Genomic DNA, 26796 nt, shown 5'->3' on the forward strand with positions numbered 1-26796 from the left:
CAGTGGCAAACAGGAATAACATTTCTCAACAAGGCCGGCAGTGAAAGGAATGACGTGCAGTCAGACATCCCCGGCGTGATTAAGAAAACTACAGCCAACCTATTTCATTTTAGACATTGCTTTAATTCCATTGTAATCTAGTTTGTCTGCAATAAATGATTGCAACATGACAGTGTACACTTTAAAAAAAAAAAAAAGAAACAATCTCGATATTTAATCTCCAGTTCTGCTCGACATAAAAACGGACTTAGAGATGAGGCTTGATTTATAATTGTACATACTGAGGTGGAAAATTTGCAGCTAAAATGAAAAGAAAAATAAACAGAAATGGGTGAACGCTTCTTTTACGTGTAGTGAGGCTGCAGAAACTAGAGCTGTACATGTAGTGTTTCCCTCCATTACATGCAGATATGTCTTCCTATAATGAAGATTTGGCAGTATAATAAAAGCTCTTGTAATGTTTCTCCAGGTGCCATGTTGCATTAACCATTCAGCTGCCAGGGAGAACGGCAGACCCGACACCTGCAATCCCAGAATGATATAAGGGTTATTAATAGTGATGAGCGAATATACTCGTTACTCGAGATTTCTCGAGCACGCTCGGGTGTCCTCCGAGTATTTTTTTAAGTGCTCAGAGATTTAGTTTTCTGCACCGCAGCTGACTGATTTACATCTGATAGCCAGCATAAGTACATGTGGGGGTTGCCTGGTTGCTAGGGAATCCCCACATGTACTTATGCTGGCTAACAGATGTAAATCATTCAGCTGCGGCAAGAGAAACTAAATCTCCGAGCACTAAAAAATACTTGGAGGACCCCCGAGCGTGCTCAGGAAATCTCGAGTAACGAATATGTTCGCTCATCACTAGTTATTACCTGACAGAATAGCCCCCCACCTGGAATGCTTCATTTACCCTAGACAATGCAAGTGGATAGTCACCACTGCCATAATAAGGTGGCTTTCTACTAAAACCACAGTGAACTGAAAGAACTCCAGCGACTGTAAACCAGTTAGGCACATGCTTGAATTAACTTATCGACTAGAAAAATGATATAATCTTAGGTTACGGCTATAATATTGACTTTATCATACTATTTAAAAAAATAAAATAACCGTTTAGTTGGAGGTAGCAGCCTTGGAAGCAAGGTCCATATACTTTATGTACTATTAGAATGCAAATATAAAAGGCTTCTCTATAGTTTGGGCTTTGGTGTGCATTGGCTTTACAGTAAGGCCCATGTTATATAGTAATTATGTAGATTATATAGATGGATAAATATGAGCTGCAATGTCTGTAGAGGGAGACTTTAATTAGGAAAGTCACCCAAGTTACCATTCAGGACACAACCAGCCTATACTAAGCAGTAAGGGTTACATTTTATTTTGTGCAGCCATGAGATCCTAATGATTGTCTAAACTTCGGAAATGACACGAATGGTTCACAGTACGAAGTCCCTTTAAATAATTCCTCTATCCAGCTTTGACTGTAGTGCAAAAAAAGCATTCCCTATCACATGTGCAGATGTCGCATCGGGGACTTTGGCGTCACCCAGCGAATGCTCAGATAGCAGAAGCTTGTGTGCAGAGTTGGCAGCCCTTACAGATTCGTTTCTCATCATTGACTTTCTTGAAAAATGGACGTATAGGCAGCTGTTTGTAATCTCTTACATCACACAGTAAATTCCATAGAAAAAAAGAAAATAAAAATAAATAATCTGTGCTTCTGCTGAAAGAACGGCACTGACGATTTATTAGTATTTGTTTTCTACAGTGGTAAAATCTGTTTCTTTGCCCTTTGATCGGGACACATTTTTTTCAATAAATAATAATTTATGAAAACTGACACCTTACCCACGATGGTATACATATATAAGTTGTAATAAACAGCCTGTTAGCTTTTATCTGTGCAAAACAATTGCTTTCTATGAAAAATAGAGATATTTCTTCAAACCTTAACCACCACCCCCCATCCCCCCACACCTCTAACCGTTTTCCTCTTTGATATGTTAAGAATGATAAAAATAAAATTAGGGCAATTTAACACAGAGCACTTTTTGGGGAAAAAGTCATTATAAGTTTAATGCAATTTGTAAGCCAAGGCCAGAAGTATATTCAGAAGAAATAAGAAATGTAAGAGAACTTCTACTTCTCTTTTCTCCAAAAAGTGCTGTGTCTGAAAGAAGCCCTTAGGCCGGGGGTCACACTTACGAGTTCCATGTGAGAAACTCGCCTCAATACCCTGCACTGCCGCCGGCACTCGGGACCGGAGCATGCGGATGCATGTATTTCTATGCAGCTGAACGCTCCAGTCCTGAGTGCCGCTGGCAGTGCTGGGTATTGAGGCGAGAGACTTCTCACATTGAACTCGCAAGTGTGACCCCGGCCTTATAGTGGATTCCACTCTTGAGAATTTAGTTCACACAGGAGATAAATTCCTCTTTTAAGAACATTCGGTCAAATGATGGTACTGTGAGCTATGTATACATTGCTATAAGTATGCCACCACTAAAAACGTTCTCACGTGGAACAAATAATATATAATTAATTCTGTATGCAAATAAACAAGATACATTTCAGTAACACAAATAGAAACATCTTTATAGAGTATTGTTTGTCTTTTTCTTTCTTTTTTTTTTCAGGGAAATTGTGACAGACCCCAATGCAGGGATGTCCAACCTGTGGCTCTAATTGCTGAACATGTTGCAATTTATAGATTCACATAAAGAGGCATTCTGGTTATAAGACGTTATCACCTATGCCCAGAATATATAACGGCTAGGACGGACTGCTGAGATACTCAATAAATCACCAGAAGTGGGTACAGTATGCCCCATTGTGGCGATTAGTGGGGGTCCCAGGAGGCGGACTTTGAATAATCTGACATTTATCCTGCGAATGGGTGATAACATGCTTATAGCTGGAATACCCCTTTAATGTTGGGAGATACATAAGACCAAGCCTTGAGTTGTCTTTTCACAATGCAGAACCTGCTGTATGATTGACATTTACAAAACTAAATGCTGGGCGTAGTAGTCTCCCAATTTGACTACATGCTGTGAGCTGTAGTTTGGAAAGTCAGAGGTTGGAGACTCTCCCTGCACTTAGGGTGTGAAATGATGCCGATGAATGATCGGCTATACCACCGTCAGTAAATAATCTCCTTTAAATAATGAGAGGGTGATGGGGGATACAAAAATAAAGCCAAAAGAACAGGCACTATAATTCCTGTATTTCGTGTCTGGTCCCAGTTTGGATGTTCTTACAAGAGGAAGCCACTTATGTTTCCTATCTGATCAGAAACCCCAGGTAGTTTTTTTTTCCATTTCTGATCAGATTTGCATATTTTCATTTTTTTTATAATTATAATCACTGCACTCCTCAATGCATAAATAGAAAGTTTCAAAAAAATAAAATTTCACACATCGGTTTCCAGAGTCTTTGAATTCACACAGTTATACTTAAAAGTCTCGTTGCCATTGTCCTGGCTGGACTTGTCTCTGACACACAGCGACTCCTTGAGCCCTTCCTCCATCTCTAGATACTCAGACTTGTCCTGGAGAGAGGAAGACGTTGAGCTCTTTAATTTTTTCAACAAATTGCTAGGCAAATAGGGGCAGCTGGACACGCTGGCCGCTAATGGCGTCTGCTCCTCATTCTCCGTTTCCCTGTGGTAAAAATAATTAAAGTTGGAGACAATGACTGGCACGGGCAATGCAATAGTCAATACCCCAGCTATGGCACACAGGGAACCGACTATCTTGCCCCCAACTGTGATGGGTTTCATATCTCCATAACCAACTGTAGTCATGGTGACCACTGCCCACCAGAAGGCATCTGGGATGCTGTGGAAGTGTGTGGTGGGCTCATCAGCCTCCGCAAAGTACACAGCACTGGAGAAGAGGATAACTCCAATGAAAAGGAAGAAGATAAGTAGCCCCAGTTCTCTCATGCTGGCCCTCAGCGTGTGCCCCAATATCTGCAGCCCCTTGGAGTGCCTGGACAACTTGAATATTCGGAAGACCCTAACTAGGCGAATTATTCGCAGGATGGCAAAGGACATGGCCTGCTGCTGTTGCTGCTGCCCGGTGCCCTGCAGGGGGTGTTGCGGCTGCTGTTGCTGTTGCTGCTGCTGAGGGGGCTGATTCCCAAGTTCGGTGCCCAGGGTGATGAAGTAAGGCAGAATGGACACAATGTCTATGATGTTCATGATGTCCCTGAAGAAGCCAGGCTTACTGGGACAGGCAAAGAGCCGCACTGCAAACTCAAAGGAGAACCACACGATGCATACAGTCTCCACTATGAAGAAGGGATCATTGAAGGCAGTGTGACCGCTCTCTGCAACCGGGGTGCGATTGTACAGCCCATAGCCATCCTCGTCCTCACTACCCAGCGGGGACATCAGGTTGTCCTTGTCGTCCCGGAACTCTGGCAGCGTCTCCAGGCAGAAGATGACAATGGAGATGAGGATGACCAGCACGGACACGATGGCGATACCCCGGGCCGGCCCGGAGCTCTCGGGATACTCGAAGAGCAGCCATACCTGCCTCTTGAATTCGTTGTCTGGCAGCTGCTTCTCCTCCTCCTTGACAAAGCCCTCATCCTCCCGGTATTTGAGCAGCGCCTCATCCCCCAGCTCATAGAACTTCACCTCCTCAGAGAAGATGTCAAAGGGCACATTGACAGGCCGCTTCAGACGGCCGCCGGACTGATAGTAGTACAGGATGGCATCAAAGCTCGGCCGATTCCGATCGAAGAAGTACTCGTTCCTGAGCGGGTCAAAATATCGCATCCTCTTTTCAGCATCTCCCAGCAAAGTGTCCGGGAACTGTGACAAAGTCTTCAGCTGCGTCTCAAAGCGGAGCCCAGATACATTAATGACAACGCGCTCGCAGCACTCAAACTCGCTATACACCGGGTGGTACCCAGGGCTACTGTCTGCCAAGTACAGCTTCTTGTCCGCCTCCTCCTCCTCTTCCTCCTCCTCTTCTTCTTCTTCCCTCAGCATCATCTCCTCAGAGCCACAGGGAGCCAGCTCTGAGGGAAAGGTGCCTCCGTCTTCTCCTCCGTCAGCGCCCCCACTGCTGCATTCGTTCCCCGCTTGGTGCCGGCTCCTCCACCTGTTGCAGCCACTCAGGGGCCAATACTTGTGCCGGGTCCCCCCTTTCTTCCTCCTCAGTGATGCTGACTGTTGCTCTGACTGGGTTGCGCGTTTCGCGTTTCCGCCACTACTACTATTGCTGCCAGATTGACAGGCCCCACTCCCTGTGTTCCCGCCTTCTGCTGCTGCCTGTTGTTGTTGCTGCTGTTGTTGCTGGGCAGCGGCTGCCCGGGAGTGTGCCAGGCGCTCCCGCTCTCGGGCACGGGCTTGCGCGTATCCATAGGGCAGGTGGCTGCTGCAGCCGGAGCTTTCTGCGCTCACCATGGCAACCTCCATCTCTAGTCTCTGGTGTGGGGAGCTGCTGCTAGTAAGGTTGGAGCAGGGGCTGCTTCACTGGCAGCAGAGTGTGCCACCCTGCCATGGCCCAGCCTCAGCCATGCGGGCAGCTCCCAGAAACAGTGTCCTCAGTCAAAACACCAACTCAGTCAGACATCATCTTAAGTTGTTTTTCCAAAAGAGCAATAATTGGCTATAAGGACTGCAGACCCCAATAGTAATGCAAAGAGGGCAGCTATGTACAGTTATGTCACCTCCACTGTGCTGGGCCAATACCTATACACCTCCACTGCGCTGAGTCCTATACTTATTCAAAGGGGACGATTATGTAAAAGTATGTCACCTCCGCTGTGGTGGGCCGATACTTATACAAAGGGGATGGCTATGTGCAAGTATGTCAGCTCCGCTGTGCTGGACCGATACTTATACAAAGGGGATAGCTACGTGCAGGTATGTCACCTCTGCTGTGCTGGACCGATACTTTTATGTAAAAGTATCTCACCTCTCCTGTGCTTGGGCAATATCAATAGAAAGAGGATGACTATGTTCAGGTATGCCACCTCCGCTGTGCAGGGCCAATACTTATACAAAGGCGATGGCTATGTAAAAGTATGTCCCCTCTGCTTTGCTGGGCCAATACTTATATAAAGGGAATGGCCATGGAAAAGTATGTCACCTCCTTTGTGTTGAGCCGATACTTATAGAAAGGGTTTGAATATGTAAAAGTATGTCACCTTTGCTTTGCTGGGCCGATACTTATGTAAAGGGAAAGAATATGTGAAAGTATGTCACCTCCTCTTTGCTGGCCTGATACTTAATCAAAAGGGTTGGCGATGTAAAGTATGTCACCTCTGCTGTGCTGGGCCGATACTTATGCAAAGTGACGGCTATGTAAAAGTATGTCACCTTCACTGTGCTGGGCTGATACGTATGCAAAGGGTCGGCTATGTAAATGTATGTCACCTCCGCTGTGCTGAGCACATACTTATACAAAGGGGATGATTATGTAAAAGTATGTCACCTCTGAGGTGCTGGGCCAATACTTATACAAAGGGGTTGCTTATGTATACGTATGTCACCTTCACTGTGTTGAAGCCCTTACTTATACATAGGGAACTATTGTGTAAAAGTATGTCACCTCTGCTATGCTGAGTTGATAGGAAAACAAAGTGGATGATTGTGTAAAAGTATGTAACCTTTTCTGTGCTCAGACGATACTTCTAAAAAGGGTACGGCTATGTAAAAGTATGGCACCTCCACAGTGCTAGGCTGATACTTATACAAAGAGGATGGTTATGTAAAAGTATGTCACCTCCGCTGTGCTGGGCCAATACTTTTACAAGGGGTTGATAATGTAAAAATATGTGACCTCCACCTTTGCTGTGCTGTGTCAATACTTATACAAAGGGGACAGTTTTGCAAAGAAAAATGGTGCCCACAACTCTGTTTTCCCTATCAGAGTAGAGCCCCCACAACTGCAAACTTTCTTCTAAATGAGCAATATTGGTGCACAATCCATAATCCCGGGAATATCCAGAATCCAATATTGATTGAAATGTGATGGTTTTGCAGATATCTGAGATTCCCCACCTCCGCTGTGCAGGTTTATTGGCTGAGGATTCATCATTTAAGCAGGAAGAAATAAGTGTAACCGATCCAATGTGCAAACAAAACAAATGTACAGAGGCAATAATCCACAGGAGGCGCTGGGGTCTGCAGATCGTCCCTCTGGGTGCAGGCTTTGCTCTAAAAGGAGTCTATCATTTATGTCGTCGGAGGGGACAGCCAGTCCCCAAATCTGTATATTATGTTTCCCACATAGTACGTAGGTCATGAAATGAGGAATTCTCCAACAAAATGCAAATAGTAAAAATCCACCAGAGCTTCTTGGAAGGAAGAAATAGCAGCCAAAATAAGGTCCTAGAGGGAAGGGGAAGTGGCCGAACGCCACGTCTGCCCACGCAGTCCTCTAATCCACTGTCCGGTGCAATGTCCTTAGGGACTAAGAGGAGAACTGTACACATTTAACCCTTCCATGGAGTGCCAAAATAAGGAAACTCTTATTCACAAGATTGCATTCATTTAACCACAGTCAATATGATCAGTATGCTGTAGCTGGGCCTTGTTGGGACACCTACAGGGGGCACCGAGGTAATGGGGCTGGGAGCCATCACTTTGTAGATGCCGCTGCTCTTCTGGTGACTTGTCTCCATCCATCCATCTCTCCTGCAGGAAGCAGATCACTAGCAGGGAATGGCGAGCTGTGTGGAGTCTCCATGGAAAACAGCGTCAAAATAAAGCATCTCCCTTTTGGTTCACATCACGCAGGTTCTCAGCCTGGAACACAGAAGAAAAATGGGGGGAGAAAACACTTTACCATAGGCTGCAACCCAGGCCCTGCACCCCAACTCTCCCCGTACCTCTATATAAACATATATATTTACTAGTGTTAGCTATTAGGCCGCAATCACATGATATTAAAAAGAACAGCAGTAACGCCGCCGCCTATCAATCAGGGTTCTGTAGCTTATTCAACAGGGAGCTTTTGAAAAGCCCTTGGGAGAGCAGAGCTTTTACTCATAATTCCCTTTTAAAGTGAAAGCACGCTCAATATTTCTGCTTTCCAAGTGGCTTTTACAGCAGCCACAGGTTTCCCTGCTGCACTGGAGACCTAATATATCTATTACTGGGGTGGAAATCATGCAAATCACATCATATAGGGGGGCACTGAGGGAAAGAATAAAACTTCAGTTGCCCTATTATTCTGTAAAGGAAACAATGCGGCTAGCTATAAAAAGAGCATCGTCCTCAGGCAGGGGAGTCATGGATACAGATGGCAACAATGATTCTCAGCATTGTATCAAACAGGTTCACAGCCCCCAGCCCTCCTCATATACATACTCACGGTTCTGGCAGCTGGGCTCCTGCGGGGACGGTGCCCGGCTGGTCACTTAGGGCTGATTTATCCTTCTTTTTCTGATTTTCAGGACTGCAGGAGTTGATGGACTCAAGACAGAGACGATGATTTGTAAACCCCAGATTCCTTGCATGTCATTTTTGCAAAACTGCTCTCCCTCCACCCTCCTTGTGGCTGGCTCCGCTCGTCTGTTTGTATTCCCATGTCCTCATCTGACTGTCATATTGACAAAAGGGATGATGACTGCTTAGAGATTTCTCCCCCAACAAGCATTTAATACTCCATCTGAACCTCTTGTCTCAGCTTGGACCAATCTACAGCTAGCATCCTCAGCAGCTCGCCTCCAGCAGATTTACAGAACGCTCGCTACGATCCACACAGAAGGACGGCATCCAGCGATCAACCCCAAAGAAGCCTCCCATACATCAGACTGTTATAGGAACAAGTGCTGCGTCTCCCTGCAAGTCTCCAATTCCCAATTGTGTTTATGTATCACTGAAGGACAAACCAGTGAGCCCAGCCTGATTTATTCCCAGGGCTCCCCGGCTCCATAGCAGCCTCTAGTGGAAACGTCTGGGCACTGCACCCCATCTACACCTACAATTCACATTCCCACTGAATAAAGAAATATTAATTATTGAAGCAAATATTCTCAATGTAAATTATGCATATCCGCCTAATAAAACCCACGAGAGTCCGAAGACAGCAAACGGAGGTCAGTATGATAGACCAGCCACGCACTGTTCTCTAGGTGCACACAACCTTGCAGAGGACTTAAGTTCCAAGATACCTTTAAAAGCCAGTTTGGCTACAAATTTGTTCACACGACATGTTAAATTGCATATAAAGGCCAAAAGTCACAGCAGGTAGTAAACTACGACCTACAATACTTGAAAATTGAAACTCGTATATTCAGTAAATGAACAGTTAACCCCATAGTTACTGGAGGTTTGAACATGTCTCGGCTACATTCCCACAATGAGCTTTTGGTGCATTTTGGAGTAAAAAACACAGCGTCTTATAGGATTTATATAAATCTCCTGCCCACTGTGCTTTTTATCACTCAGTGTAAACTGACTTGCGGTGCGTTTCACATCCACAACATGTCAGTTTCTCTTGTGGGTATGTGGCACCCCTGAGGGTCCAGTCGCCACAGAGGTACTGCACCTCACCCAGAGGTGTGGTACTCTGCTCTCAGGTAAGGAGGGGACACTACCCAGTGTCCACAAACTAGCATCCAACACTAGACCTCTATAGGCCTGGAGGGAACTAGGTAGAGGGTCTGGGTGGAGAGAGTGGAGTTGTAATAGAAACAAGAGGGAGGAGTCAGTTAGGGAGTTAAGACAGTTGGAGCTGGGGACTTGAGCGGAGAGGAGCTCGTCCCAGCACTAGAGGACAGAGAGAGAGAGAACAAGGAAAATAGAGAGAAGCTCCTGACAGAAAGAAGAGAGAGAAGGGGTCCTAGGGGCATGGGTAGTGAGGAATCCACCTGTGGGGCCCGAATCCACGCCAACTGTAGTTGGGTGGAGGGACCAGGTCGCAGTGGGGGAACCGGCCTCCAGACTAGTGGAGAACTACAAGGCTCAGCTAGCAAGCCAGAGGCTGTTGTAACTATATGTGCCACAGCCACTGCCACACACATTCGCCAAAAAGGTGGCCACATAGGATCAAGGGGACCAAGAGGATGTCGCCCAGCAAGGTCCGAGGCTGCTGGCTTGGGACACTGTGTGTGAAGGCATAGGGCAGGAGGGGCGGGAGCCAGCGCAGTGAGACGGCCAGGAAAGGTACATAAGAAGGGGGTCCTGGCTAAGTGTACTCCAAATTACCTGAAAGCTGGCTGGATCACAAACCCAGAGGACAAGGCACCCGGCTGGGGACTGCTTCTAAGAACTGTGAGCAAACTGTGGAAAACTGCACCCTGCTGTGTCCTCGGAATTATTACTGCATCACCTACCCTGCATCTCAACATTCACCATCATCGACTTTAACTCTTTAACTGCCCTGGGGCCTAGCTCTACCCGTGGAGAGCTGAATCATCTCTGCTGCATCACCATCTGCCCCAGTGGACCTGAACCGCAGTGTCGGCCATTTCCCTATTGCCGAGCACCACAGGTGGCGTCACAAACTAATCCCCTATAAACTTTATTTTCCCCTTCATTCCATTACTTTTATTGGATGCCCAGGGCCACGGACCGGGTCACTGCTGCAGTGACCAAGCCCCTTAGGAACCGTCGGACCCGCCCCGAGTACCCCACGGCCCTGGTGGGCGCTCCAGGTACGCTGAGTTTTCTGTGCAAATTTTTCCAATAGACTTACATTAGATGTGGAAAATCCACAACAAAAAAATACACAAGCATTTTTTAGTGCATTTCCCATACAAGTGAATGGGTCGCATTGTGACCCCCTAGGGTTCCGCAACTACGGCAAGTCACAAACAATCCAACCAACCGTTGGGATATTTGGCATCTTGTTTACCACGGTACCCTAGGGGGTCGTAATGTGACCCCATTCACTTGTATTGCGCTGCACTGACCTCTTGTTAAGGGTTTTGTGTTACATTTATTTTTTAAGAATTTGGGCAGTTTATACAGTATATATATATATATATATATATATATATATATATATCAGAATCTTTAGTATCTAAAAACGTAATTATTTCACACTGGCTACAGGGGCTTTATGGGACTTTAAAGGTACCTTCACACTAAGTGACTTTGCAGTGAGAACGACGATGATCCGTGACGTTGCAGCGTCCTGGATAGCGATCTCGTTGTGTTTGACACGCAGCAGCGATCTGGATCCCGATGTGATATCGCTGGTCGGAGCTAGAAGTCCAGAACTTTATTTCGTCGCTAGATCACCCGCTGTCATCGCTGGATCGGCGTGTGTGACGCCGATCCAGCGATGTGTTCACTTGTAACCAGGGTAAATATCGGGTTACTAAGCGCAGGGCCGCTGTGCTCTGCTTTACTGCCGGCGCTGACACATTCAGTGCAGGAAGCTCTGAGCAGCAGCGCGTAACCCTGTGGACGCCGGGGGACGTGACAGACATCAGAATGTGAGTATGTACTGTTTTTTTTTAACTTTTACAATGGTAACCAGGGTAAATATCGGGTTACTAAGCGCGGCCCTGCACTTAGTAACCCAATGTTTACCCTGGTTACCCGGGTGCTGCAGGGGGACTTCGGCATCATTGAAGACAGTTTCAACTATGCCGAAGTCGTTCCCCTGATCGTTGGTCGCTGGAGAGAGCTGTCTGTGTGACAGCTCCCCCGGGGCCACACAACGACTTACCATCGATCACGGCCAGGTCGTATCGCTGGTCGTGATCATTGGTAAGTCGTTTAGTGTAACGGTACCTTTACTTACAGTACTGTCCTTTCAGTAAAGACTTTTCAGCAAGGCTTTTTATCAATAGAGGCGGGATTACATTGACAGCCAACACCTGTATACACAGCTAATAAGCCAGGCTCCATCAATCACAAAAGACACTGTCACAGATGATTTCTAAGGGTGCTGTACGCACCAGACACACATTGGTGGTGTTTTTCTTTTGGACTTTATTGGATGTTTTTTTGAAATTGGAATATGATTGAATAAAACACCAGGAATTTTCTCTGTGCAGCTGGATCTAACCCTACTTTGTCCACTTTCTTCGTTCCCCGAGCAGTGGCGTCAATCTGACCTCCTGAGACCTACGTGCTCTTGTAGTAAGCTGGCTACCTCCTCGTTCTTCGATGTCACAACTGACCTTGCTCTCTTGCCTTCCCAGCGACCTTGGCTCCTCCACAATTATTTCTTTTATTTCATTTCCCTGCATGTCTCTACTACATGGTAGGAATTCATCAACATTTTTTGTAGCATAAAAAATTCACAAATTATGCAGCACATAGTTTTTGCCCAACAAATTTCCACCTTTATGTGATTTTACCCCACACTTGCCATTTTTTTGAAATGTGGGAGAAAAAGTGTGGGTGGTTTGCTATGTAAAAAGATTTAAGACCGGCTTATGAATTCTGACTTTTAAAAAAATTCAACACAACAAAGCCAGGCTGCATATTGCTCGTGCCGCTATTTGTGGTCTCTGCCACACATTTATTCTGGACTACCTCCAAGCCCGATTACTCCATTAGCCCCAGGGATTCGTTGTCCACTCTGGCAATGCACCCGGGCCTGGCCACCTGCCCCTCATGTAACTCCATGTTTACCAACCTCGTGATGAGAGAAGACCAGGCCCGCTCCATGGTACCTGGCCCACGTCCTAGGCTCCAGACATTGTTGGAATGTCCATCAGGGATCTCCATTTGGCCTCCCGCTGCCCTGAATCTTTGACACGAGCTGCCCCTAGCAAACAACCACTCCACCTGAACCTGAACTCTCTTCCACACTTTACAGGTTGACAGTGAATTCCCTCTAACCAGGAAGTGCCCCCATTCTTATCAGCATTAGTGCCCACCCACTGAACTAATCCTAACCTTAACCATTTCTTGTATAACATGCTAGCCTATTACCCTTACTCCATATCCTACGCTGTCCTAAGGTCATCCTGATGCAATTCTCACATTATGCTCCAACACTTTATATACTGTACATCTCCATAACACATTACATCACATTACATCAGACACGATACTTTATATATAAAATCGCACAACAGTATTCACACAGCGCGTCTGTTGTCATCAGGGGCAGGAACAGGGTAAGACAGTCCACATCCCTACTCATCCATTATTAACCTCACTGATAGTAGCCGATGTGTGTAGGTGCCTGTATTTCTGCTCGTGGCGCTCATACGCAATACTGGATAAATTGAGATGTTTTAAAAAATGTCTTTCCATTTTTACCATTGTATATCATTAACATGCCTAGCAATTCTGTGATTTCCCTAACTACATGACTTCACCTTCTTGGTGTTGCAATTTTAATATCAAGAAGTGAATGTTAGTCAAACTATTGCCTGTTATGCTTGTCAATGTCAGAATTTTCCGACTTGTGAAGGACAATCAGGTTGTGAAACATCTCCTGCGCTATCATTGTATAACCAGGTAGATGTACTGAATATGTTCATTGTCACCTAGCTTTATCAGAATGATATATGATTACAAAGCAACTGACTAGAGAGTTTTAAAGGGGCCATTCCCATTTAGACCTAAACCCTGACAGCCACAAGGAATGTAACTGCTTTCCTTAGGAACCATCCATTTTCCACACTGTGGCATTTTCAGGTTCCAGCCCTAACCAGCCCTAACATACCTTTGTTCCTGGACCAACTGCAAACTTTGTGACCAGAACTGTAATAGTACAGTACAGTACAGTATAGTACAGAGCAGGCCGGAGCGAGCCATCCCCTCCCCCCAGACGGCGTACGTGCAGGCCGACATGACAGGGATTTGGAGCAGAAGGGTAGAGGGTGGGGTTATGTTTAAGGGGAGGGGGGTAATATGCATTAGGAGGGGTTTATAGGGCAATGAGGGGGTGGGGTTTGGCCAGTTCCCGCTCTGGAGGCAATCAGGAGATCCCGCCCTTCTGCCCTGTTTTGTTTTTCTCGTTTGAAGGGTTTTTTCTGGGCCAGTTGCTTTGGGTCATAGTGGCTTAAAGCGGTGGGAGGGGTCCTTGGAGTTGGTGCTAAATTGGCCTGGGGGATCCGTCGGGATACGGATTCTTCAGTTGGTGTAAAGTTTGGTTTCGGGTCTGGTGGTTCGGGGGGATCTTGGCAACGGTGGGCCGGATTCACAAGTTTTAAGTGGACATTGGTAACCCTTCGGGGTACTTTGGTGCTCCTGAGCCAGTGTGGTAATGGCTGGGAGTAAATTATGGTCTGTTTTATGTCCACTCTCTATCATGGTTTACCACCAGTTTGGAGCTTCAAGGACCCTCCCCACGTTACTTTACGTATGTTTGTATGTTTATAATAAAGGCCACTGTGGCCAATTATTATCCAAGTTAAGAATCCTGTCGTTATTTGGGATGGGGTTTAGCTGGGGGGAATTCGGGGGGTTGGGGAAAGGTGGGAAGTCCTACCGAGCTATTGACCCAATACCAATGTCATGTCTCCTCATGTAGAGTAGGATGAACTCTCGGCGCACTCATGCTCCACAGCCTGGTGCAACTTTATGCTCTACACCCCTACACTCCTACACTGAAGACCTATCTTATTACCTATATGTGTTGTAAGCAAGGATTGAACATGAATAATCACTTTAGGATACATGAATTAAAGGTGATATCCATTGAAAAAAAAGTTATGACCTATCAGGAGAGATGCCAACTTACCGAACTGTGTGGGCCTGACTGCTGAGACCTGCTACCAATCAGTAGAATAAAGAATGTTTGGGGCAAATTTTTATACCCATTAAAAAGGGCAGCGGCAGGCCAACCAGCTATCCATTTATTTTCTATTGGACTGCCAGAAAAAGCCGAGCGGCAGTCAAGCATGTGTCTGGCTGCTCCATACTAATGAGGATAAAAATGCCCCATTCTGCTGATCAGAGGTCCCAGTGGTTGGACCTCCACCAGTCACTAAGTTATCGCATGTCCTGTGAATAAAGTAAGAACTTGTTTTCACCGCACAATCCCTTTATACATTTCCCTGTATTTTTTCTGTTTTTCTACAATATCAGTCTCAGATCATTGCACAATCTTCAGTGGTTACCCTGACATGTTGAGTATTCAATGCCCAGAACACTTAGAATTATATCTGAGTGTTGCAGAATTTGGCAGGCTAACCTGGAGCTTTGCTAAGACAACGAGTGGAATGAAAACATATCAGGCTTCATTTTTGGAAAACCAACAATCCTTGTATCTCGTATTCTCTGAGCATGAAGCCAAAAATGCCTCTGAAATTGTATTGTTGAAAGGAAACGTAAGCAAATCTGATGGGATTGATTTTGGAAAGTATATGAGCATGCGGTAAAATTCATATGGCTGACGTCAATCAGTGTGTGGTTGTAAACCGAGTCTGGTGATAATGGTAGACTTTGTCATGCCTGTAAAGTAGATCTGATATATTACTTGGCAGGAAGTATTGTGTCAACTATTTATTTTATGCAATAAAATGCAAATTAATTATGTAAAAATCATATAATGTGTTTTTCTGGATTTATTTTAAGATTTTAAGATTCTGTCTCTCGCAGTTGTGTTAGTAGTGCAAACTGTAGGAAAACAAGGAGCGCAGATAGGGTCTTATCCACGTTATACAATGTGCAATTTTGATCAAAAACTGCTCACCTGGTGGTGTAGAAACAAGGCTTGTATGTCAGCTGCCGCAGATCCACGGGTCGGCAAGCAACCTAATTACAGCTATTATCCAGGGCCTAGACTGTCTTTGTGGTATCTCCTGAAGAAGAAACGCGTAGAATAAGCCACCATCATCCTTTAACCGTATTTTGTATTCTGAATTGTCTGGCAGCGTGGATATAGTCCACTATCTCCCTGGATAATAGCTCTTGCAGTTGTGTAGCATGTCAAGCAGGAACGCGGGATGCAGTGATGGACGGGAGGCAGAACAAGGGTTAACAGGTTTATATATGGGGAGCTACTTCACTCAGGGAGGTAAAGAGTTAACGGTATTAAAGACACGGTAAAATGCAACAGTTCAAACATAACAATTAGGAAGCAAGAGTATATGGAAGTTCTCACACTGCAGCTCCTGCTTTGCACTAAACAACACCGGCAACAGCGGGCGCAACGCCTCCTCCTGGAGGGTACTGTAGTCTCCTGGCAGCAGTGGTCGGTCTCCGGTACCTTCCAATGGGCCTAGTCCATATACTAATGTGGCTATTAAAGGCACGGGCCACAGTCTGGTGCAAGCCCAACTTGGCTCATTAACTGTTTCAAATAGGGGGTAGTCAGGTAACAGATGGTCAGGACAACTATTCTCTCCCCACATCAGGGTGCAAGTCTCAGTCCCGTGTGTGATCTCTCTTGGGGGCAGCGTGTGTGCGGCACTCACTGTCACATCGTGTCCAGCACCTTGTACTCTCTGGCTACCACTAGGCACACACTGCACGTCCCGCTCTCCCTGGTCCCCACTGTTAGTGGCAGGCAACGCCGGTCTCTTTGGCGCTGGTGCTCCTGACCGGAGCTCTCATCTCTGTGTCTGCTGTGGCACCCAGCTCCGCTTTGTGTGCATGGCTCAGCTCCACTCTGCATGGCTCTGCAGCGGTCCCTGTTATGGATCCCAATGGCTAGGGGATCGCACTGGACAAGCAAAAAATAACTCAAATAACGGACGAGCTCTAGGGTGATGGAACCTGGGCTGACCGCTGCCCTACTCCTGACAAACACAACTAGAAATAGCCAGGGAGCGTGCCTACGTTGATTCTAGACGCCTCGCGCCAGCCTAAGAGCTAACTAGCACTGCAGAGAAAATAAAGACCTAACTTGCCTCCAGAGAAATAAACCCCAAAGGTATAGTTGCCCCCCACATGTATTGACGGTGAAAATGAGAGGAAGGCACGCACATAGATATGAAAATAGAGTTAGCAAAACGAGGCCCGCTATAACTAGAAAGCAGAAGGATACAAAAGGGGTCTGAGCGGTCAGCAAAAAACCCTAATCAAAAACCATCCTGAGATTATATTAGCATAGAGTAATATTTAGCAAGCTGGACAAAAAACAAAACAACTGAAAAGCATAACTTAGCTTATCCTGAGAGATCTGGAAGCAGGTAGTCAGAACCAAACTGAGCACATCTGAGTACATTGATAGCCGGCAAGGGAATGACAGGAAAGCCAGGTTAAATAGGAAACACCCAGCCTCAGATGGACAGGTGGAAACCAGAGACCGCAACCCACCAAAGTCACCCAGTACCAGTTGTAACCACCAGAGGGAGCCCAAAAACAGAATCCACAACAGTACCCCCCCCTTGAGGAGGGGTCACCGAACCCTCACGAGAACCCCCAGGGCGATCAGGATGAGCTCTATGGAAGGCGCGGACCAAATCAGTCGCATGAACATCAGAGGCGACCACCCAGGAATTATCCTCCTGACCATAACCCTTCCACTTAACCAAATACTGGAGTTTACGTCTGGAAACACGAGAATCCAAGATCTCCTCAACAACATACTCCAATTCTCCCTCCACCAGCACGGGAGCAGGAGGCTCAACCGAAGGAACAACGGGCACCTCATACCTCCGCAATAACGACCGATGGAACACGTTATGAATAGCAAACGATGCTCGGAGATCCAAACGAAAAGATACAGGGTTAAGAATCTCCAAGATCTTATAAGGACCGATGAACCGAGGCTTGAACTTGGGAGAAGAGACCTTCATAGGGACAAAACGAGAAGACAACCACACCAAGTCCCCAACACGAAGTCGGGGACCCACGCGGCGACGGCGATTAGCAAACTGCTGAGCCTTCTCCTGAGACAACTTCAAATTGTCCACCACCTGATTTCAAATCTGATGTAGCCTGTCCACCACCACGTCCACTCCAGGACAATCCGAAGGCTCCACCTGACCAGAGGAAAAACGAGGATGAAACCCCGAATTACAAAAGAAAGGAGAAACCAAAGTAGCAGAACTAGCCCGATTATTAAGGGCAAATTCGGCCAGTGGCAAAAAGGCAACCCAGTCATCTTGATCAGCAGAAACAAAACACCTTAAATAAGTTTCCAAGGTCTGATTAGTTCGCTCCGTCTGGCCATTCGTCTGAGGATGGAATGCAGATGAGAAAGACAAATTAATGCCCATCTTAGCACAAAACTTCCGCCAAAATCTAGACACAAACTGGGATCCCCTGTCAGAAACGATATTCTCCGGAATCCCATGCAAACGAACCACGTTCTGAAAAAATAAAGGGACCAACTCAGAGGAGGAAGGCAACTTAGGCAAGGGTACCAAATGAACCATCTTAGAAAAGCGGTCACACACAACCCAGATAACGGACATTTTCTGTGAGACAGGGAGATCTGAAATAAAATCCATGGAAATGTGCGTCCAAGGCCTCTTTGGGATAGGCAAGGATAACAACAACCCACTGGCCTGAGAACAGCAAGGCTTAGCCCGAGCACACACTCCACAAGACTGCACAAAGGTGCGCACATCCCTTGACAAGGAAGGCCACCAAAAAGACCTGGCCACCAAGTCTCTAGTACCAAATATTCCCGGATGACCAGCCAACACAGAAGAATGGACCTCGGAGATGACTCTACTGGTCAAATCATCCGGAACAAACAGTCTTTCTGGTGGACAACGATCAGGTTTATCCATCTGAAACTCCTGCAATGCACGACGCAAGTCTGGGGAGACGGCGGACAATATTACCCCATCCCTAAGGATACCAGTAGGCCCAGAGTCTCCAGGAGAGTCAGGCACAAAACTCCTGGAAAGAGCATCTGCCTTCACATTCTTTGAACCTGGCAGGTATGAAACCACAAAATTGAAACGAGAAAAAAACAACGACCAACGAGCCTGTCTAGGATTCAGACGCCTGGCAGACTCAAGGTAAATCAGATTTTTGTGATCAGTCAAGACCACCACACGATGTCTAGCACCCTCAAGCCAATGACGCCACTCCTCAAATGCCCACTTCATGGCCAAAAGCTCCCGATTACCCACATCATAATTGCGCTCGGCGGGCGAGAATTTTCTAGAAAAGAACGCACATGGCTTCATCACCGAGCCATCAGAACTTCTCTGTGACAAAACCGCCCCCGCTCCAATCTCGGAAGCATCAACCTCAACCTGAAAAGGAAGTGAAACATCTGGTTGACATAACACAGGAGCAGAAGAAAACTGGCGCTTAAGTTCCTGAAAGGCCTCCACAGCCGTAGGAGACCAATTAGCAACATCAGCACCCTTTTTAGTCAAATCAGTCAAAGGTTTAACAACACTGGAAAAATTAGCAATGAACCGACGATAAAAATTAGCAAAACCCAAGAACCTCTGAAGACTCTTAACAGATGTAGGTTGTGTCCAGTCACAAATCGCCTGAACCTTGACGGGATCCATCTCAATAATAGAAGGAGAAAAAATGTACCCCAAAAAAGAAATCTTCTGGACTCCGAAGAGACATTTCGAGCCCTTCACAAACAGAGAATTGGCCCGCAGGACTTGAAACACCTTCCTGACCTGTAGAACATGAGACTCCCAGTCATCAGAAAACACCAAAATATCATCCAAATACACAATCATAAACTTATCCAGATATTCACGGAAAATATTGTGCATAAAGGACTGAAAGACTGAAGGAGCATTAGAAAGTCCAAAAGGCATTACCAAATACTCAAAATGGCCCTCAGGCGTATTAAATGCGGTTTTCCACTCATCACCCTGCTTTATCCGCACAAGATTATGCGCACCGCGAAGATCTATCTTAGTGAACCACCTAGCCCCCTTAATGTGAGCAAACAAATCAGTCAATAATGGCAATGGATACTGATATTTGACTGTAATCTTATTCAGAAGGCGATAATCTATACAAGGCCTCAGGGAACCATCTTTTTTAGCCACGAAAAAAAAACCTGCTCCCAGAGGGGACAAAGATGGACGAATATGTCCCTTTTCCAAGGACTCCTTAATATAATTCCGCATAGCAGTATGCTCTGGCACTGACAGATTAAATAAACGACCCTTAGGGAACTTACTGCCAGAAATTAATTCTATAGCACAGTCACAATCCCTATGAGGAGGGAGCGAATTGAGCTTAGGCTCCTCAAAAACATCCCGATAGTCAGACAAAAACGCAGGGACCTCAGAAGGAGTAGATGAAGCGATTGAAATCAGAGGTGCATAATCATGAACCCCCTGACATCCCCAGCTTAACACAGACATTGTTTTCCAATCCAGGACTGGATTATGAGTTTGTAACCATGGCAGACCAAGCACTAGTACATCATGTAAATTATACAGTACAAGGAAGCGAATCACCTCCTGATGAACGGGAGTCATGCGCATGGTCACTTGTGTCCAGTACTGCGGTTTATTCATAGCCAGTGGTGTAGAGTCAATTCCCTTCAAAGGAATAGGAACTTCCAGAGGCTCCAGACTAAAACCGCAGCGTTTGGCAAATGACCAATCCATAAGACTCAGGGCAGCGCCCGAATCCACATAAGCATCAACAGAAATGGATGACACTGAACAAATCAGAGTTACAGACAAAATGAACTTAGACTGCAGAGTACTAATGGCAAAAGATTTATCAACCTTTTTTGTGCGTTTAGAGCATACTGATATAACATGAGCTGAATCACCACAATAAAAACACAATCCGTTTTTCCGCCTATAATTTTGCCGTTCACTTCTGGACTGAATTCTATCACATTGCATAGTCTCAGGTGCCTGTTCAGAAGACACCGCCAACTGGTGCACAGGTTTGCGCTCCCGCAAACGCCGATCAATCTGAATGGCCATAGTCATAGACTCATTCAGACCTGTAGGCGCAGGGAACCCCACCATAATATCCTTAATGGCCTCAGAAAGACCATCTCTGAAGTTTGCAGCCAGGGCGCACTCATTCCACTGAGTAAGTACCAACCATTTCCGAAATTTTTGACAATATACTTCCGCTTCATCATGCCCCTGAGAGAGGGCTAATAAAGCCTTTTCAGCCTGAATCTCCAGGTTAGGTTCCTCATAGAGCAATCCCAGTGCCAGAAAAAACGCATCCACACTGAGCAATGCAGGATCCCCTGGTGCCAATGCAAATGCCCAATTCTGAGGGTCGCCCCGCAGGAAAGATATTACAATCTTGACCTGCTGAGCAGGGTCTCCAGAGGAGCGAGATTTCAAAGAAAGAAACAATTTGCAATTGTTCCTGAAATTCAGGAAGGTAGATCTATCTCCAGAAAAAAACTCTGGAATAGGAATTCTAGGTTCAGACATAGGAGTGTGAACAACAAAATCCTGTATGTTTTGAACTTTTGCAGCGAGATTATTCAGGCTGGAAGCCAAACTCTGGACATCCATATGAAACAGCTAAGGTCAGAGCCATTCAAGGGTTAAGAGGAGGTAAGAAGCAGCTAGACAGCAATTAAAGGCTAGGCAGCAAAACTCTGAGGGAAAAAAAAAAAAAAAAATTTCCCTTCAACACTTCTTTTTCTCCTGCTTCAGCCCAAACAATTAACACTTTGTGGGCCGGCTATACTGTTATGGATCCCAATGGCTAGGGGATCGCACTGGACAAGCAAAAAATAACTCAAATAACGGACGAGCTCTAGGGTGATGGAACCTGGGCTGACCGCTGCCCTACTCCTGACAAACACAACTAGAAATAGCCAGGGAGCGTGCCTACGTTGATTCTAGACGCCTCGCGCCAGCCTAAGAGCTAACTAGCACTGCAGAGAAAATAAAGACCTAACTTGCCTCCAGAGAAATAAACCCCAAAGGTATAGTTGCCCCCCACATGTATTGACGGTGAAAATGAGAGGAAGGCACGCACATAGATATGAAAATAGAGTTAGCAAAACGAGGCCCGCTATAACTAGAAAGCAGAAGGATACAAAAGGGGTCTGAGCGGTCAGCAAAAAACCCTAATCAAAAACCATCCTGAGATTACAAGCACCCATGTGCCAACTCATGGCACATGGGGAGCACCTCAGCCCACTAGAGCTTCCAACTAGCATAGAGTAATATTTAGCAAGCTGGACAAAAAACAAAACAACTGAAAAGCATAACTTAGCTTATCCTGAGAGATCTGGAAGCAGGTAGTCAGAACCAAACTGAGCACATCTGAGTACATTGATAGCCGGCAAGGGAATGACAGGAAAGCCAGGTTAAATAGGAAACACCCAGCCTCAGATGGACAGGTGGAAACCAGAGACCGCAACCCACCAAAGTCACCCAGTACCAGTTGTAACCACCAGAGGGAGCCCAAAAACAGAATCCACAACAGGTCCCTCTCTCCGGAGTGTCGCTTGGCACACTCAGCTTTGCAGGCGACGGGGTCCTCTCTATGCGGCCTGCTACAGCGCCAGTACTCTCTGAGGGCAAGGGAGTCCGAGCACGCCACTCACTGCTCTGCGCGCTGCTCTGCTCTGGCCTGCAACTCTCCTCTTGCGCACGCTTTCTCTTCACTAGCTGCGTGCCCTTTTCTGGCTCTCCCCGCCTCTCTGGGTCTGCAAGAAGGTCCCTCCTACTCAGGCTTCCCTCAGGCTGCAGGGGAAGGTCTGCCTCCTCAAAGCTGTCCCCAGGGAACAGAGGATGCAGCCTTTCTAGTTCCGGACCCTAAGTCCGGTCTATCTCCCTACAGTTGAAGTGTACCTACGATAAAAATTACAGACCTCTCCATTCTTTGTAGGTGGAAAAACGTTCAAAATCGGCAGTGTATCAAATACTTATTTTCCCCACTTTAACAAAAATGTAAAAGGTCGCAAAACCATACAACCCTATTTAATGTGGAAGGGATATTTCCATCGCTATGACATCCATCACTGTATGATATGCTGCACTACAACATTTAGGACCATGACAGATTCTAGAAATGAAAAGGCTGCAGCACTGGGGCCCTTTCACTACAGCTGAGTTGCTGAAGTTTAGGTTAAATTAGTTCTGTGATCGTTTCATTCTCATGATTCTGGAGGTCCCAGAAATCTTCCCTCTTCTGATCATTAAGGGGTGACATATCACAGTAATACACTGTATTCCAAATCATTATGCATATTGGATTTAAATGGCATAAAGATGTAATTTTCAAATAAACTCATGGATGGTATTCTGTGTCTCCTGGTCTCTAGATCACTGAAATCAATCTCAAACACCTGTGATAATTAGTTTGCCAGGTGAGCCTAATTAAAGCAAATCTACTAAATAAGGACATTCCACATTATTAAGCAGCCCAAAGGTTTCAAGCAATATGGGAAAGAACAAGGATATTTCTGCTGCTGAAAAGCATCAAATAGTGCAATGCCTTGGACAAGGTATGAAAACATTTGGTCTTTCATGAAAAACGTAAGCGTGATCATTGTACTGTGAAGAGATTTGTGCCTGATACAGATACAGATGGGTTTGTGTAGATAAAGACGTAATAAATAAAGTTTCTACCAGACAAATGCATCCAATTCATCCTTTTAACCCCTTTCTGACATCGGGCACAATAGTGTGCTGATGTTGGACTTCCCCTGTATGATGTGGGCTCCAGCACTGAGCCCGTACATTTCTGGGCACCTCAGTTGATTTACACAGCTGACATGTGCCCACAACAGCCCCGGGTGGAATCACAATCAATGTTAATTAGATAAATTCCCCTGTCAATTTCTGACAGCGGCATTTAACCCGCGCTTACCAGAAGAGCATCATTAATCCCGCCCATCGATTACCACGTCACATGATCGCGGGTCACCGATGGGTTGGCATCACAACCGGAGGTCTCCAGCAAACCCAGTGATCAGCACTCACAGCAAGTGAGCATTTCTGCTACACACAGGAGATCTGATCATTGCCTATGTGTAGCAGAGGCGATCCAAGTAGTGCAGCTTCTAGTCTCCCAAGGAGACTATTGAAGCATGCAAAAAGTAAAATAAAAAGGTTTTTAAAAATTTTAGAAATATAAACATTCAAATCACCCCCCTTTCACCCCATTGACAATAAAGCAATAAAAATAACATCTATATTTGATATCGCAGGGTTTAGAATTGTCCGATCTATCAATATAAAAGAATTAACCCGATCGCTAAATGGCATAACAAGAAAAAAATTCAAAACTTTGGAATTATGTTTTTTTGGTCGCCACTACATTGAAACGAAATGCAATAACGGGTAATCAAAAGAACGTATCTGCACCAAAATGGAATCAATAAAAAAGTCAGCTCAGCATGCAGAAAGTAAGCCCTCACCCAGCCCCAGATCACAAAAAATGGAGATGCTACAGGTCTTGGAAAATGGTGCCATTTTTTGTTTTCACCAAAATTTGCAAACTTTATTTTGCAATTTCACCGCACTTGAATTTTTTTTCCCATTTTCTAGTACATGATATGTTAAAACCAATAGTGTCGTTCAAAAATTCAACTTGTCCCACAAAAAACAAGCCCTCACATGACCATATTGACAGAAAAAAAAGTTATAGCTCGGGGAAGAAGGGAAGCAAAAAATGAAAACGCGAAAACGAAAATACCTTTGGTCATTAAGGGGTTAAGACAGCAGCTGCTAAAATACTAGTACGAAGCAAGAAACAGTTATTTGAAGCTGCTGATGCCTCTGTAGTCCTACAAACCTCAAAGTGCAAGATCCTCCAGAAGCTTGCAGTCGTGCATAAACCTACTACTCAGCAACCCCTAAACATTGCTCAAAAAGGAGAAAGGGCTGTAGTAGGCCCAGATATGCATGAAGACTAATTTTAAAACAGTCTTATGAGTGCCGTGCAACCCTGGCTGCTCCAGATGGATGGAGTAGTTGATGGTTGGTGGATGGCCACCATATCCTGACAAGGTAGTGAAGTCAGCAAGTGGCGGAGTCATGATTTGGGTCCGAATAGTGGGGAGAGAACTAGTAGGCCTTTTTAGGGTCACTGAAGGTGTGAAAATTACCTTGTCAAATTATTGACTGACTAACTCAGTTTCTGACTGTACACTTTCTTCCATAGTGCAAAAAGAAAAACTGTGCCATCTTTAGCACAATTATCGTCATGGACGACAATGCACCATCTCATGCTGCAAATAATAAATCTGAGCAGGCCCGGATTGGTAATCTGCCAAGGCAGCCAGATTCCCGGCGGGCTGGCGGCTTTTTACTACAAACTGGGCCGCCGGCCCTTCAAAACGTCCTACGAAAGGACCTGTGCATGTGATCTCTTGCTTGCACATGCTGACAAGGGCCGTGGCGGCCCTTGTCAGTGTGTGCTCGCTGCAGCGACAGCCTTTGTCAGTGTGTGCAAGTATGAGAGGGTGAGCACACAGGGCCTTCATTCAGAAAGGAAACTAGAAAAAATTGGGGTCCGGCTCAACAGGACTGGATTTTCCTTTTATTTTTCAAAAGAAAATATAGTGCATACAAAAGAAAAATGTACATGGTCGACATGACCCAGTCGACGCATTTTGACTGCACTAGGCAGTCTTACTCATGATCAAAATTTGAAGTCTGCAAGCAATGCATTTTTTTGTTATTTCGTTCTCAGTTTCAGAAAATAAATACAAAATGTATTGCTTAGAACTTCAGAGACATGTTGTCAGTAGTTTATAGAATAAAAGAACAATTTACATTTTACTCAAAAATATACCTATAAAGAGAAAAATCAGACAAACTGAAAATTTTGCAGTGGTCTCTTAATTTGTGTCAGAGCTGTATATCTGTGACTCCTATGTGTAGAATTCCCTCTATATACACTGGCACATCTTTACACTATATACACAGGTTCACTCTATATTCCTTAACACAGTATATATTGTGCAGCTGTGTATACTTCTCCTGTCCTGCATACATGGTGTAATTCTCAGTATTTGCTCTTATTATATATATAATTTCCCCCGGGATCAATAAAGTTTATCGTATCGTATGGTATTGTATCATATCATATATATGTAAGCAGTACTCCAAATAATTGTGAAAAAGTGGAGCACTCTTTATTAGGTCATGTGGCAACTTTCTGGATCCATAACAGAAGATGTCTCTGCTATGGAACTAAAATGTTGTCACATGGACTACTAAAGAGTCCACTGCTAAAAGGGAATCTGTGACCCCCTGGGGCGTGTTTAAGCTATAAATATGGGCATACAGGTGATAGAATGGTTAAAATAGTCCTACCTGTATGCCCATATCTGTGGTCTTGTTGTGGAGAAACCGCCATTTATTTCTGTATGGTAATGCATTCTTCCAGGCTTTGTGGCATGTGGTGCCTTGAAGAAAACTCTGCCTTTGGTGTTCATTTGCATATCACCCCCCTTCCATCAGCGTCACAGTGCCCTGTGATGTGTACGGGTGGCCTCAGAATCCCGTGCCTGTGCCACCTTTTCTGCCATTCAATGGGCATTGGCTTCATTGTTCTTCTGTGCAGATGGCGGCGAGTATACAGTAGCAATGACTCACTGGCAACTGTGCAGAGGAATAATGAATGCCCATAGAATTGTGGAAAAGGCAAATATAATTGCATCATTACAAGGCACAGATGCCGGATTCCAGAGCCACCAGCACTCTGTTTTGTATATATATACACTGCCCATTATCACTTTTCCTGTCCTATATACTGTATATCATAGAATCACAGAATTATAGAGTTGGAAGGGACCTCCTAGGTCATCTGGTCCAACCCCCTGCTCAAAGCAGGATTCACTAAATCATCCCAGACAGATGTCTGTCCAGCCTCTGTTTGAAGACTCACCACCTCTTGTGGCAGCCTGCTCCACTCATTGATCACCCTCACTGTCAAAACGTTTTTTCTAATATCTAATCTGTGTCTCCTCCCATTCAGTTTCATCCTACTGCTTCTAGTCTTTCCTTGTGCAAATGAGAATAATGATGATCCGTCTACAAATTTACAGCCCTTGAGATATTTGTAGACAGCAA

General features: G+C 45.4%; 1 protein-coding gene across 2 annotated transcripts; it reads right to left on the minus strand.

The window, feature by feature from the left end:
* Nucleotides 1-3360: 3360 nt before the first annotated feature.
* KCNA4 (potassium voltage-gated channel subfamily A member 4) lies at nucleotides 3361-8957 on the minus strand. 2 transcript variants are annotated; one of them, XM_077288053.1, is made up of 2 exons: nucleotides 8340-8957; nucleotides 3361-7771 (listed from the first exon to the last, which is right to left on the minus strand). In XM_077288053.1, the coding sequence occupies exon 2, from the start codon at nucleotides 5432-5434 to the stop codon at nucleotides 3416-3418; it is 2019 nt and encodes a 672-aa protein (XP_077144168.1). In that variant the 5' UTR covers nucleotides 5435-7771; nucleotides 8340-8957; the 3' UTR covers nucleotides 3361-3415. The 2 variants fall into 2 exon arrangements, with proteins under 2 accessions (XP_077144168.1, XP_077144169.1); XM_077288054.1 differs by having other exon boundaries at nucleotides 8336-8953.
* Nucleotides 8958-26796: the final 17839 nt, after the last annotated feature.

The sequence above is a fragment of the Ranitomeya variabilis genome, chromosome 2 (assembly GCF_051348905.1).
Source record: "Ranitomeya variabilis isolate aRanVar5 chromosome 2, aRanVar5.hap1, whole genome shotgun sequence".
Lineage (NCBI taxonomy): Eukaryota > Metazoa > Chordata > Amphibia > Anura > Dendrobatidae > Ranitomeya > Ranitomeya variabilis.

Excerpts from the sequence above, each read along its gene's own strand:
- KCNA4 (XM_077288053.1), bottom strand. The coding sequence starts at position 5,434 with ATGGAGGTTGCCATGGTGAGCGCAGAAAGCTCCGGCTGCAGCAGCCAC.